This window comes from Oenanthe melanoleuca, chromosome 4 (genome assembly GCF_029582105.1).
Source record: "Oenanthe melanoleuca isolate GR-GAL-2019-014 chromosome 4, OMel1.0, whole genome shotgun sequence".
NCBI classification, from domain to species: Eukaryota; Metazoa; Chordata; class Aves; order Passeriformes; family Muscicapidae; genus Oenanthe; species Oenanthe melanoleuca.
Window position 1 is genome coordinate 54,922,324 of NC_079337.1, and position 15,306 is coordinate 54,937,629.

Sequence of the window (15,306 nt, forward strand, 5' to 3'; positions counted from 1 at the left end):
TTTGCAGTTGTTGAACAAAGTTAACTGAACTACTCTTTCTTCAAACTGAATGATTAGCACAGACAGAAATGTGAGTGGCTGTGTACTGCAAGCAGGAAACCATTTGTTCTGGCTTTATTTGCATTCAGGGTGTAGAAATTTTATGCAAACACAAATACTCTCTTTTCTAAATTTTCCACCTGGGAGTTATGGTTTTGATTTATAAGACATGGAAGTTTTAGAGTTAAAACTGGAGCTTCCTCAATCAAGGCATGTCTTTGTGTCTGTGGAACAAGAAAATGGGTAACCCACCCATTTCTCACCTCCAGACTAAAAAAATCAGCTTAGGCTATAAATCTGCCTGCCATGAGAAATTCTGCATTTTTTAATGTCACACAAGGTCTGGCCTGCTCTGTACTATTAGAAATCTAATTCAGTTGTTTAAACAATAAATTGTATGCACTCTGAGTTTTCATTTTAGGATTGAGTAGCAGGCTCTCTAAGTACTTAGTGTTGTCAATGGATACAGAGAAAAAAAATTAAGGCTTGAAGCTGGAACTGTGCTGGGCTGGTGCTCTGCTATTTGTGCTTCAGCTTGAGACACTGGTTATGAGACCTGCAGGAAAGGAGCCCAGAGTTGAAGCTGACTGTGAGCCAGCAATGTGCCACTGCAGCAAAGAAACCAACAGCCTCCTGGTCTGCAGGAGGGAGAGTTTGAGGGAGGTGATGGAGGTGACCTTTCCCTCAGCACTGGAGTTGGATCTGGTGTTGGACAGTCAGTTTGGACTCACCATTTTGAAGCAAGACATGAATATATATACTGGAGTGAGTCCAGAAATGAGATGTGAATATGATTAAGGGCCTGGAGGATTTACAATATGAGGAGAGGCTGAGAGAGTTGAGACTCTGCAGCCTGGAGAAGCCTATAATGTGTGTAAATATGTGGGGACAGAGTAAAGAAGATAGAATCAGACTATTTAGTATTGCAGTGTAATGCAAGAGGCATTGAGTACAAAGTGAAACTCAGAAAATTCCATTTAAACACAACAAAAACAGTTTTCTTTCAAAGGTGGTCAAACACAAGTTACCCAGAGAGGTTGTGAAGGCTTTGGAGATACTCAAAACTCAATTGGGCACAACCCTTGATGAGCCATTGCAGATCTCTGAGTGGAGGGTGGGATGACTTCCAGAGGTGCTCTCCAAGTCCAGGCTCTACCCTGTGAAAGGGATCTTGACTCTGCTGCTTGCTCACTGCATTCCCTGGTCTAGATTCTCTTAGCCTGAAACTGAAATACTCAAGATCTGATGAACTAATTTTGTACTGAGCAGTTCTTTAAAGACTGGTGGTCAGTTGCCAGTGTAATATTAAAAAGGTTGGGAGGAGATTTTGTTGTTGGCTGGCTGAACCTTAATTAAAAATTACTCTCATGCAGTTTAACTTTGTGCTGAGACATATTGAGGATTTTGTAGTTATTTTCTGAATGTTTTTTCTAAAATGAATGATAGTGAAATATTGTCTCTCTTCAGAGGGATCAAGGATTTAAGACTGAGTTGCAGATTATGTGTCTGTTGAGAATAAGGGTCATAAGGTGCAGGGAGTAAAGCTGAGTTCTCATTGTCATAGTTTCTGTTACTTGCTCTTGACTCAAGTGTGTTTTATAGGATTGAAGTGTTGGTTACACTCTTTTGAGAAAAGGAAATACACTGTCAAGTGAATCAAATTTTACACGCAAATCCTCACCAGGGTAAAATGTTAAAAAATACTGGGGAAAAGGCACAGTCAGACCTAACACAATGATTGAATTACACATGCTAGAAGGAACTGGAGAGAAAGAAAACTATACATTTGCAACTTTATAAGCTTTAATATTTTGGGTTATAGCCTTTAACTGTAGGCACTGTTGTTGATATAAAACAAATGAGATTCTGCAGATACCATGAAGGAGTCATGGATCTAAACAAAACCCTTGGGTTCTGGTTGTGGGAAGGATTCAGTTGACTCAGTAACAGTACTGATCCATGTTACCCATTCCTCTTTGTAATTTTGACTCCAAATTGAGAACAAAGGCAAATTGGTTAGAAACATTAGATTTCCACAATATCCAGAAGGTGCTGTGTAGATAGTTAAAAATAAAAACATAACTTTAAGTATGTGGGAAGAATATATATAATACACTAATTTTACTCCTCAAAAGGTTGCTTTAGCAATATGAGGCTCCTACTTCCACTCTCTTCCAAATTTCATGATGTTTAAAATTTATATGTGTAGACTATGCAGATGTTTTCTGAATGTGCAAATACAATGTAGCATATTGCTAGTATAATACTATTAAAAGTACACTAGGGTACCCTAAATAGTATTATTGTTGTTACTATTGTATAGATTTTATACCATACTTTCATTTAATATTTAATTAGTGTAAATATACAGAAATTTCTGTAATTAATCATACATTCTAATTTTTATTCTAAAAGTAACCTACACGTTAGAAGCCCAGTCTTACACACTAGATAGGGATTAAGAAAGGACAGGTCTGTGTGTGCCAGATTCTGCCTTGGATACATGTGGGTGGTTTAATCAACATGGCCCACATGTCTCTGAGACAGAATCTGGATTATTAGACTGCCTTTTCACTGCCTTCTGTGCCACACTATCAAATCTGACAGTAGCTTTTCCTAGGAATTGACAGATTTGTGTTGTTTGGGTTTGAATCCACTGGGCAGAGGTGGAGGAGAAGTCCCATGAGCATCCTGCCTTGCAGCTCTTCCAGAGAGCAGGCCACAGTTCTGAAAAATGGGAGATTTGCTGTTGTCCATCTTCAGAGAGGGATCCCTCCCTCCCCATCCCAGCCAGATGGACTGTGTCTGGAAGAGAACACAGCTGATGAGCTCTTTCACTGGGACAATTTTGAGAAAATAGAAGTGTAGGCAGAGCAGCAGCAGTGATATCACTGTGTAAGTCCATGAAGTTTTGCTCTGTTTGCACTGGTTTGTTTACTTCAGTTCCAGAAACATATGTAAATGAACATGCCAAGCTCTGACCCACGCAGATGTTAGTTAGTCATGCCCACAGATGTCAATTAACAATTAACAGAAAGCTCATGTTCTCTTTTTCAGTGCCCAGGAAGGTTCATTTGCAATCAATGGGCTGTTGTCTCCTGGCTTCCCTAGTTGCTGCATCTGGCTGAGGAGAGTTAGTTACATCTCCATTTAATTACTGAGATCCAACTGTGATAATCTCTCAAGCAAGAGACTCTCATAGTCTGCCTAGAGCTTTATGGGACAGCTCAACATTTTGTGTTGGGAGCCAAAAAAAACCCCACAGCCCCAACCAGCAGAGTTCCTCAAGCCCATCTATGGCATGTTGATGAGATAATCAACTGCAGGCTGCACCAGTGCTTCCAGAGCTCCTTTGAGCTATAGGCTGTTTTAGAGGGTGTTTTTTTCATTCTGTTGCTGATTCTGTGGAACTTTTAACGGCGTTTTATCTTTTATATTTTTGGGTTTATTTTTTTTTCTGTTTTATTACTTATTTTATAACCTGGCTTTAATTAAAGACAGAGGACTTGACAGGATTCAATCTGCAGAAAAAAACAGCCTGAAAGCAATAAAACCAATATTTTTATTTCACTGATTAACACTTCCATCATTTCTTTGCTACACCAACTTGGCTGTTATTTTACTTGGTATATATGCTAAAACCCAAATGTCTGATCCTGAGAGCTTCTAGTGAATGCAACACATGAGCAGCTCAGTGAGCAAGGAGGGGTTTGCTATCAAGCCCTGCTTCTGCAAAGAGGCCATGACACTTCATTCTGCAGAGGGGGCACTGAGATTTTGACAGCCTATCTTTGGCACACAAAGGGAGAAAATGTTCTTCTATTCCTAGCCCACAAATAATACCAGTTTCCTGTGAACTACAAAAACATGTTTACTTCTTGTTTTACTCAAATCTTCCTTGGGGAAAAAACCCCCAACCATTGAACAGCACCATCACCAACACACTGTGTGGTAGTACCAAAATTATATTGTAAACTATTGTTTCAGCTGGCTTTCTACCCATAGCTCATCTGAGGCTTGGAAAAACCCTGAACTTCACAAGTTATGGACAATCCCATCTGGAGATCATTGGACTTTCTGGCTCAGTTTGGGATGGAAAAATAATTCTAGAGTTAAACATATTCCTGACTGAACAAAGTGTTTTATCCTCAGACAAACGTATCTAAAAGGGAAAATAAACTAAAGGAACAGTGTGAGAGGGGCATCCTAATCATCATTGTTGCATGCCCAGGCCAAAAAGCAGGAGTGTGACCTCAGTTCATCCCTTCTTGAGAGGCAGGCCTTGGGCCATTTAATATGTCAGATGGTTTCATTCTATTCTTTAGAATTCCCTAGCTGTGAATTATGTATAATGTAACTGTTACTGACCTATAGAGCTTCTTGCCTATGTTCATAGATTGAATTAATTGATTTCTGGACCACTCATATTTGGGGGTGGTGGGTCACAAATCTATCTTTCTTCAATTCTAAAACTATTTTTTTGTCTCTGATGCATGGGAAAGTTACATGGAATCACATTTTGCCAAGCTGTCATGCTACTACGTAGGCTGACTTTAAGCCATGCTGCAATATTTTTTGTGCAAAATATTAATTTCTGATATGCCTTTCTTAAAGACATTTTCATATAAATAGCTATTTTTTGTTAAAGCTGATCTTTGTCACTTTGCTTTGCTATGTGGGCAACTGCTAGCAAAATCAAGCAAAGATTAAATGGCAGTGCCCACTTCTCATAAGAAATCCTCCTTCAGTAGGGAGGAATGATGCCCAGGACAAAATTATAATTTAAAGCAGCATTCCAGTGATCTGGAATTAATGCCTGAGGAGCAGGTGATTTTTCCTTCTAGTATATACAGTATCTTGCAATGGGGGGTGTCACATTTCACACTATTAAATGGTCTTTTGCATAGATGAAGGCATTTTTTCCATGTTATGGAAGTATTGCAAGTTAGTTTTTTAAATGTTTAAAAATCTGTATGCTTTGAAGTAAGGTTTCTCACCTTTGTGTTAGGGGTACCCCTTTGTCCACTTTGTGGAAATCTGACTGAATTTAACAGATTTCGAAATATTTTGGGGAAAAGAAAGGTACTCATTCTCAGATATTCAGTGCAGGCTTTACTAGAGCTTGACAGCTAAAATTTCCAAGGTCTCCCTTCCCAGGAACATCACTCAGTGGGGCATCCACATGCCAACTACATGGATATTTTGCAGGTCAGGGCTGTGTGGAGCCATGGTCATTTCCATTACAAAACCCACAGGGAAGGCTCAGCCAGTTCTGCATGCAAGAGCAGGAAACCCTTTCTTCTGCACTGCTGGCAGATGTGCCTGGGATCCAGGCAGCCTTAAGAAGGAAGGAACTTGACCTGAATGTAGAGGAAAGAAATGGGAAGAGGAAAGGGAAAAAAGCAGGGTAAAAATCAGGACCAGATGCCATTGATATGATAGAAGAGAGAGAAATAGTAAGTGGGAGATGAAAGGAGAAGATGGAGTTTGATTGAGTAAGGGACAGTTGGAAGTCAATGAGAAAAATAGAGGGAATGGGGGTAGGTTTGGCTGGGTAGGGGACAAAGAGGAAAGACATCATCTTGACTGGTCTCTGGCTGATGAGAAGCTGAAGGAAGGAAGGAAAGATGGGATTAATTTGGAGAAAGAATCTGCTGTTACAAGGAGACAGAGTGGAAAAAGTGCAGAGAGAGAATTTGGCAGGAGTAACCCTCAAAGTCAGGAGGATCCAGGAGTGCTTCTGCTGCTAAGGGAGGGAGGCTGGGACAAGCAGCTGTGGAGGCCTGGCTGGGTAGGAAGGGCACTGAAAAATGTGTGTGAAGTTGGCATTTTGGGCAGCATGGAGGAGAACAAGGAAACTGAGACTAAATAACTGGGCCTTCTTAATTAAGAAGAATGAAAAAATCATGTAGATTTTAGGGTAGGTTATTGAGTTTCCTTGAGCAAAAGAGGCATCATTAGAGGAGAAGGAGAGGAGAAGGAGAGTTGAACAGTGATCTTAGAAGATAAGCAGCCAATCATATGCTGAGAAAACAGACAATTAGACCATGGGCATGGGTGAGCAAAAAGACTGGAGAAAGAATAAAGCCCTGGCATTAAGGAAATTACAAAACCTTCTCCATGCTCAAACTGCCCCTGCAAATGCTCAGCTTGGACCCCCTGTGGCTAAGGTCTGTGTGCTAGCTCTGAAGGCTCCATGTGATGCTCCTTTAGGGAAGTGTGGTGTGGTAGGGAGGAGCCCTACAAAACCGTGCACAGACACACATTCTTGAACATGTGGACTAAAAGCTCTAAAATATTAAATAATTCCAATTGCAGTAGCACACAAAACTCCATTCAGTCCCACTGGTGCTATTAGATATGTTTTCCATTATTGCTGTGACTGCCACTGAGGAATTGCAAACCCAAGGCCAGACTGGCATGCAGCTTGCTCTGTGCTCTGCAAGGAGTGAGTTCATCTCACAGGCATAAGGATGGCTGGACCACATCCTGAAGTGGCCACAAGTATCCAGTTGTTCCATAATTCTGCCTTCACTTGTTTGGGGTCCTCCTAGAAAGTATCCTGCAGGCACAGACAGAGTGTGTACATCCACATGTGAGCACATCCATCTACTGCAAGAGGGCAGGAAAAGCACTGGTGCCATGTTCCCATTCTTTTTCTCAGGAAAGGACTGTATATTTGCATTCAGCAGAGCAGGGAGTGCACACACATATGTGCTTGCATACCCATCTGCACAATTATGCCTTGGAAGAGAGAAATTCAAGAAATAGTCCTTTGCACTAGAAAGTGCACAAAGTTTGGGATGACCTCTAGGCCTCATAAGAGTTATTCCACAGCCTTTTGTTATTCTTGGAAATTCCATCTCCTGCACAAAAACCCCTTGTTGCTGCTGTAGAGTTTCATGTTTATCCTAGAAATGGAATGATCTTTTTAAGCCATTGAGTGCTTCAGGAAGAAAACTAAAACCTTGAACATGCTTCAGTCTTTCATGGCAAAGCAAAATAGTGAGCTGAGGAGAGGTCTGCTCATTAGCACAGGTTTCCATTACTGTTCCTTCTGGAGCTGAATATTTAGCAATAAAAATTTATGGTGGATATTTGCATCAGTTATTTTCATTTCTGCAGATCTGTCATGGCAAGTGAGGTTCCATGTAGCACATCCTTGTGTGCACCTCGATTCCTCCTCATCCTTTTGGTCTCCCACTTTGTTCTTAACAGCAGCATATCCCTGTGGCAAACATAGATAACACTTACCAGGAAATAATTTTTATTAAAAATGCTTACTAGTAATAAAAATAAATTATTTAATGTATTTCTAGCCTTCTTTAATGTTTTGTAGCTGTAAATACAGGGCAAAAAGCAGCACCACATGACCATGCTACTTTGGGAACAGTCTGTAAACTGCAGTTAAATAGTTTCAAGATATTTATGCAGTGCATAAGTCACATGAATAGAGGTTTATCACAATCAGTAGGAATGCTGGATTTTCATATCACCCATTTGCTGCTTAAGATGATTAGCAGGAAATTTAATTTGCACTAATTAGCCTTAGGGGAGCAAGAAATTAACTTGATGGGTAAATTTCACTTTTTACTACATACCACACCAACATGAAGAAATTTGAGTTAAACCATGAATTAAATTCTATACTAATAAACTGGACTTTGTTTTTTCTAAATTAAATTAAAAGACTGCAAAAAATATTATATGCATGGTTAGTGGGTGGGGTTATTTAGGATCTCCAGTTGTACAACAGACTTTCAATGTATTCACTGAATTATCAGCCACTTCCAGAGTGTGGTATATTTTTGTACATTAAACTACATTGATTCGTGATATTACAGCAAAAGCTTTTACAGGTCCTAATTTTCTATATTTGCATATTTTCATTTTACAATATGGATTATGACTGCCTATACAATATTTCACATTGCAATGCACGGAACAAAAAACAGTATTCACAGAACTACTGTGAAAATTCTTTATTTTTTAATTTGCAACACCCATTTGCAAATGCATTTTTAGGTTCTGGAGCCTTTGTTCATATTCTGGCAAAATTTCTATTAAAATTGTTTTTTTAGAAATCACTCTCAAAAGTGTACAGCAAATGAGGGAGGCATGAGTCACCACACAGTCTCAACAGACAAATTAGAATTAGGAACTTATAAACTCTAATCTTGCCTGTGGATGGTGACTTTTCTACCTCATTCTTCCAAGAGACCATTTAGATTGCTTGGTTTTTCCCTGTAAAATGGAGGCAATTTTTATGTATCCACCACTCAAAATTACTGTGGATTGATTAATGCTTGCAAAGCAATGAGTCATTTGGTATGGAAGTATCCAGCTATTATAAACTGAAATGTTCTCTTATACCAGGCTTGTGGTTACATTCAAATTTATCTGTAGAGAAGGAGATGGAAAACATCAGTTGCATATGAGGTAATTGCCTTTGATGTCAGTGCTGCTGCTAGTTTGTGCATCTGAAGCACACTCAGCTCATTTTTGGAATTAGACCTTATAAAACTTACCTGACACTACTACTGAAGTGAGAGATGTGACTTCAGTGAGAGTTTTGCCCTACTAAATAATTCTGAATTGAGTACCTTCAGTCCACAGTTTGGGGTTTAAGTGGCGCATATAAGGGAGTTCAGGTGTCTACTCAGACTTTCTAGCCTATGACATAAATACTGGTCTAAAAAGAGATCTCAGAGAGATCTGTGTGTAGTCATATATTGTAAAATATTCTAGTTTTCCATTCTCAGGTCCTCCTTCAATCCCCAGTACTCTGAATTCTCAGTAGTAGCCCTCCTGTTGAATCAGGAGTGCATGTGCATGTGTGTGTGTGCATGGATGGGTGGGTATAAATAAATATACACATGCACACACACACAAAAACATACGTGTACACAACCCCCTTGTATAAAAGTGCTTTGCTTTTTTGGGTGTAGAAGTATATTTCTGTCAATACTCACCACTTGTATTTATACACTTATGGGTAATATTCAGCTTTCAGTAGTAATTGACATCACGTGTGTTTTTGTGTAATAATTACTTTGGGACAAAAAACCTTGCAGATGGTTTCAAGAGTGACTCTAACTTGCCATCAATGTAAAAAAATTAAATATGATGAGCCCACTCCCTCTGAATGGAGTCAGCCATTTTCATTGATTTCAGTGGGAGCAGGCACAACTTTGTCTCTACAAAAGGGAGAGAAAATGTATTATATTCATTAAATGAAAGTTTGATTTCACTGCACTTAAAATTATTCATGTGCTCTTAGCAAATGGTTAGAGATTTTATAACCTAGAGCATTTGCTGAATTCTGCTTTGTATTTTCCTCACAGCAATTGGAAGAACCCTCATTCCTCGTTATTTTAGCACTGTCTTTGAAGGAGGTGTAACAGATCTGTATTACATTCTCAAGCACTCAAAAGAGTCATACCACAACTCATCCATCACAGTGGACTGTGATCAATGCACCATGGTCACTCAGCATGGAAAACCCATGTTTACCAAGGTAACAGGGAAGTCTCAATAAAGCATGTTGTTGGTTTTTGGTTTTCTTTTTCAGTGTGTATAAGTGTGAAAAATATTGGCTGTTGAATTTTTTCTGGTAGACTGAGATTATTTCTAATACTGAAAACCCTTGGAGCCATTTAATTACTGTTTTCTATATTCATTATGTGACTGGAAGATTGTGTGAGTATCTCCTGTAATTCTCCCAGAAAGATTGCAAGAGAAGCACATAATGCCAGGCCAGAACTATCAGTTTTATGTGAATTAAATTCAGCCTGCCCGTTTCCTTTTCTCTGGGTTTGATTTTAAAGCAGCAGCGAGATTTCACATTGCTAGTACCTACCATTTGGGATGGTATGCATTACATGTGATACTTACCTGGTACAAGGACTATAAATCTCTAGGAAAATACTGATTTAATACAGTAGGATGACAGTCCAAAAGGCAGTGAAGTCAATGGAAGGAGTCAATGGATTGAAATATGCTCTGGATCAAACAGTTAGTGAATATTCAATATTTACAATTAATAGTGAATTATCTTCATGCATAGGGCACATCTAGTCCTGTAATTAAAATGGGTGTTATATTTGTGTATAAAAAAGTACCAAAAGAGTGAAAAATAAAATTAAAACAAGAATTTTTTAATATTTATAACAAATCAGTAAGCTTGCTTCAAAATGGAAGTGAATACATTTTAATGCATTAACAGTAAATTATGACAACAGTAAATAGTGATTTTTCATCTTGTAACAGTTCACCATTAACTTTTTCACAAAGAAAAGAACAAAATGAGAAGGGGCAGCAGGAGAAGGTAGCTGATCTGTGCTGCCCTTGGTCTGCAGGACTGTGGAGGTTTTAGTTTTAAGTCACTGGCTATTAACAGCATCATGACCAGAGTTACAGGCTTATGCAGTTTTAGCATGTGAGTCCCATCCCTGTGCAGGTCCTGTCTCCATCTCCCCTGGGGTGGGCTCAGAGGCAGGAGCAGCTGCTGGTGTGGTGCCCTGGTGAGCCAGGACCTGTGAGCCCAGTCCAGCCCCTGGGGCTGACACAGGCACAGGCAGAGAGGAGTCCAGATATTCCTGTTAGCACCTCTTTGCCACCTCACTGCTCGTGAGGAGCTAAGTCCTGGCCATGTGCAGACGTGCCAGAGTTACACAGTAGCTGCTTCATTGCTGAGCTCCCTAAAGCCATTTCTGTGTCATTTCCCTTTGTGTTAGCTTCCATGCAATAGCAAATTAAAGGGGTTTGGTTTGAGGTTTTGTTAACCAGTAAATACAGGACACTTTTCTCAATTCAATTGGATTTTTTTACTTATCATGGCAGCACATGACAGTGCTGTTAATTCGGAAGGAGGTAACACCCATCAAGTCAAAGATGAATGAGCAGTATGGTCTGGGCTGGGTGCCCACCTCGTGTGAGGGTCCACAGTTGCCTCCTGTGGCACTGTGCTGTTGTGTGCTGTGGGTCTGTCTGTCTGTCTGTCTGTCTCCTGCAGCCCTGGCAGTGCACAGGTCACATCAGCCCCGACTGACTTGCCAATTTCTCTGGCAGATTCCAATATAAACCTTTGGGTCCTGGCAGACAAGTTCAGGTGGGGATGTGATTTGGATTCTAGAAGAAAAATTAGGAGGATTTAATGCCTGCATGTTTAAAATATGACTTGTTAGTAAGAGCAAATCTGAAATAAAACAGAGTCATTGGTGGAATAGGGGAGAAGAAATAATACTCTCTCAGAAATAAGTTAGAGCTGAATGTTGTCTCAGCTGTGCTTGTTTAACTTCTAGCAGATATACCAAGGCACAGATCTTGTATCCAAAGGTAAACTACTCTCACAGCATTGGTGGTAGAACAAAGCAACCTCCCATAATAAGCACCACTGCAATGGGCTGTGTAGCTGCTTGGATCATAGCCGAATTTTACCCAATGAAACTATCATGAGGGTGTTTAATGCAAAAATATAAGCCATTTCAGTTTCACAACCAATTTCTAAGCTGCAAATTCACTAACTTCTAATATAACAGACTGAAACATTTTTCATTATGTATTGAATCAGGAATCCACAGAATCAAGAATCAAATGTATTTTATTAATTTCAACATTTTGCTAGTTAGAGCAACTCACTGCATACAGCACTATTGGATGAATATATAAAATGGCATTTCAAATTCTTTTGAAAAAAATATGGCCGGAACATGCCTAGCAGTAAGAACATGAATAGTCTAGCTTGTCTTTAGAGGCTAAGAGGTCCTTGTAAAATGCCACACACTTAAAAATTGTTTATCAAGATACAAATAAATAATATAAAGAATTTATATTAGTTCAATGGCATAAATAAGCTGTTGTAAAATACCAAAGCCAAGACCACTATGTTTTTTTACGTGGGAGATGCTCCACTTTTTCTTCAGGTAGATGAAAGTTTTGGGAGTCCTCCTAAGTCTCTGTTTCCACTGTGTTTACTCCAGCTTTGGCACTCCCACTTTATATGCAGGCAAATTGTTTTTTTACAGTTATCAGTGATTATGTTTCCCAATGGAATGGCAGAGATGGGCATTGCCCTCACCACTAAAGCAGAGAGTGCCCCATGTGCTCACTACTCACCTCCCTCTCCCAGGAGTGCAGACATCAGCTGGATTTTATTGGTGAAGCCCTTGAAACTCAGCAGTTTTAATCCCTACTAATAATATCAGGCATTGCCCAGATTTGTATAAGCTTTAGGTTTCTTTTAAAGCAACAACTCATGTTTGAGAAATGGTAGTTAATAAAGGGGGAGCACTTCTAAAGAAGCCACGTGTTAAGAGAATGAGATTGTGAGCAGGAAGGCACAGGACCAAAGTTGGTTTTCATAGGCACAAGCAGTTGAAATTCCTGCAATTAATAAGTGCAGTGAAGGGGTTAAAAAGCTATTGGTTAGTTTGAGAAATGTTCTTTTTTAGTTTTTTCCTGGCCTAGTCTAGAGCAGCCACGTGACACACTGAATGCCTGCCAGCCTCTTTCTTGTTGATCCTCCGGAGACCATCTGTGCTGGGGGCATTGATTAGAGTGTGTCTGCTGGGATTACATCTTTTCTGTTGCCATGCCAACTAATCAGCTGATTTTGGTTACCACAGAAACAAAATGTCAGAGCTCACAGTACGGTAACATGAATTCAGCACAACAGAAAATGTTTTCTTAATTGGAGACCCTTTTGATTTTTTGGATTCTATGTAAAAGGCAGCTTTCAGGGGAAAAAAAATAGCCCTTTTAAAATGAGAACTGTGCCAATTTTATTGATTAAAAGCAATGTGTAAAATTCTACTTTACATAAGGAAATTAAATTCCTTTATAAGATGTATAAATTTTTACCACTGCAATATGAGGAATGTGTTTAAGTTTTTTCTATTAAAATCTGTTAATGCCAGTGCCTAGAATTTGCTAAGAGCTTTGGCAGTGTGAGCTTAAGAAAAGAAACATTCGAAAAATCACAGGTATTATTATTAAAAAATTGTTTTAAACCCGAAATATTTTCACATTAACTGATCAGTAACCAGGATCTTTGGCCTCAACACAGTAACATTAATAGAAAATATTTTCCTTCTGTGAATCTTTATGTATGTGCATGTGTACTGTGTAATTTCTCATCATAGTGCAGGTAATGGGGAAATCAAAGGTGAAACATAAGGCACATTAAATATCTGAAGGCATCACTAAGGTGTGCTGTAAAGGGCAGATGAGAACCTGTTGCAAGATTCTCCTTCACAGGTCTACAGGAATTTGTCTATGTACTATGCCTGTTAAAATTGCCCATGTTTTTGCAGAAACAATAAGGAGGAAAAACTGCAAGGACATTATGAATTGTTAACCAGAAAAGCCACACATTGACCAAGTGAGAGCTGGCCAAGTCTAAGCTGGAGCTTTTAAAAAGGCTCAACAGACTCAGCTGAATCTGGGATGGTTATTTTTCAATCAAATACTAGCTGTATTAAAATTAAGGTTGCAGAAACCCTTTCTTTTGAAAGCCATTACACCCTGTTTCCACAATATCTCTGTATCCTGCACTTGCAAGTTTACTATGAACAGGGATTGTAAGTCTAAACAATTTTTTAAAAAATCAAGAGTGGTAGTTAATTTTAAAATCAGATATAATATTCAGTACTCCACAGTACCCTCAGCCAAGACACCATGCTGGGCTTGTATTTTTCACCTTAAAGAAGATCACAACCATGTACCTTTTCCACATAAAATTGTAGAGAGTTGTTTAAAAGTCCCCTGTAATATATTTTATTTTTCATGTGTAGGTAATATCCACTTGCTGCATTTATTCCTCCTATAATTTCTGTCCTTTCTTAGACAAGATTCCTCACAAAGCTGTGTGAGCCACTATCTGTGGAAGTAGCTCCATTGTCCTGGCTCCCCTTTGCTCCCTTCACTCTGAAACCTGTGAGCAGTGCAGCTCATGGAGCCCCATGGCAGACACCCATCTGGCTTTCCTTGGAAGGGGGATTAATAAAACTAGACAAGAGGGGGAAAGAAACACCAAAAGAAACCCACAAAAAAAAAAGAACAGAACAAAATATAAATTAAAAAAAAAACCCACACAAAATGCAAAAAAAAAAAAAAAAAAAAAAAAAAAAAAAAAAACAGGAGAAAATGCTTGGAAAAGAAAAAGAAATAGGAAAAAATTATGAAGAATGAAAAAACCAGGTTTGTCCACAGACATTCAGGGCACTGCCTACTCCAACTGGACATGATAGAAAGGTTTATATACCAAGCTACAGTAATTCTAAAACAGGTTGGGAATGGCTGGTTCAGCAACTTGCCATCAAATGCACTCAGTTGCACCACAGTCACCTCCATTGTGAGGTTCAGTCATTAATTAGCAGCAGCAAACTGTGAGGAAAAGAGAATTGATGCAATAAATAAGATTTAGCACACAATATTCTATGTTTGTAAAATGCTATAAAATCTATAGCATTATAAGTTACTGTCTCTGAGGTAAGGCCTATGAAGTAATTTTCTCACATTTGTTTTTTCTCCCCAAGAGGATGAAAAACAATTAATCTAGGAGAGATGAACAATAGAATACTGCTCTGATATTTTTGAATGTTGTTTAATCGATGATGCAATGCCAATGAAAACAAAATTCCTGGGAATTTATTTCATGCATTTTATGTATTCTAGGTATGCACAGAAGGACGTCTTATCTTGGAGTTTACTTTTGATGATCTTATGAGAATAAAAACATGGCACTTTACTATTAGACAATACAGAGAATTAGTCCCACGCAGCATTCTAGCCATGCATGTAAGTAATCCTTTATTCATTTGACCTAATGCAAAGAGATGAGATTAGGTTTGTGAAGAACTCCAGCAAATTTCACACCCAAGGCAATTAACTATAAATATTTTGGTTTGCCTGCAACCACATCTATTCACAAGTTCTTTCATGTCTCCCTTGTTTCTCAGTGCTCTATTATTGCCACTGTTGCTATGTTTTCATTCTATTTTAGCACATAATTTTCTTTTTAATCCCACTTGGTGGTCTGTGTGATTTGGGTCCAAAATCTCCTCTTATTAACCTGAACTACACCAAAGTCTGTGAATTTTCATCATTGTAGGTAGCAATGGTAAGTTTTAAATGAAGCAAAGCAATGTTACCCTTGCATAGACAGAAGATAAGAAATTGCCATATATTTACTTGGAAACCTTTAGAATTTTAATCCAGAATTTCTTTTTGTTCCACATTTCACAAATTTCTTCTGTTATTGAATGA

The 15,306-nt window shown here is 38.8% G+C and overlaps 1 protein-coding gene across 13 annotated transcripts in view; it reads left to right on the forward strand.

Annotated features, from left to right (window-relative positions):
• LDB2 (LIM domain binding 2) overlaps positions 1–15,306 on the forward strand; it is a 210,700-nt gene that overhangs the window by 149,321 nt on the left and 46,073 nt on the right. For all 13 annotated transcript variants that reach the window (XM_056489525.1, XM_056489524.1, XM_056489528.1 and 10 more), the window contains 2 exons: positions 9,384–9,556; positions 14,716–14,838. In XM_056489525.1, coding sequence (XP_056345500.1) covers positions 9,384–9,556; positions 14,716–14,838 — 296 coding nt within the window. The remainder of the gene's footprint in view (positions 1–9,383; positions 9,557–14,715; positions 14,839–15,306) is intronic.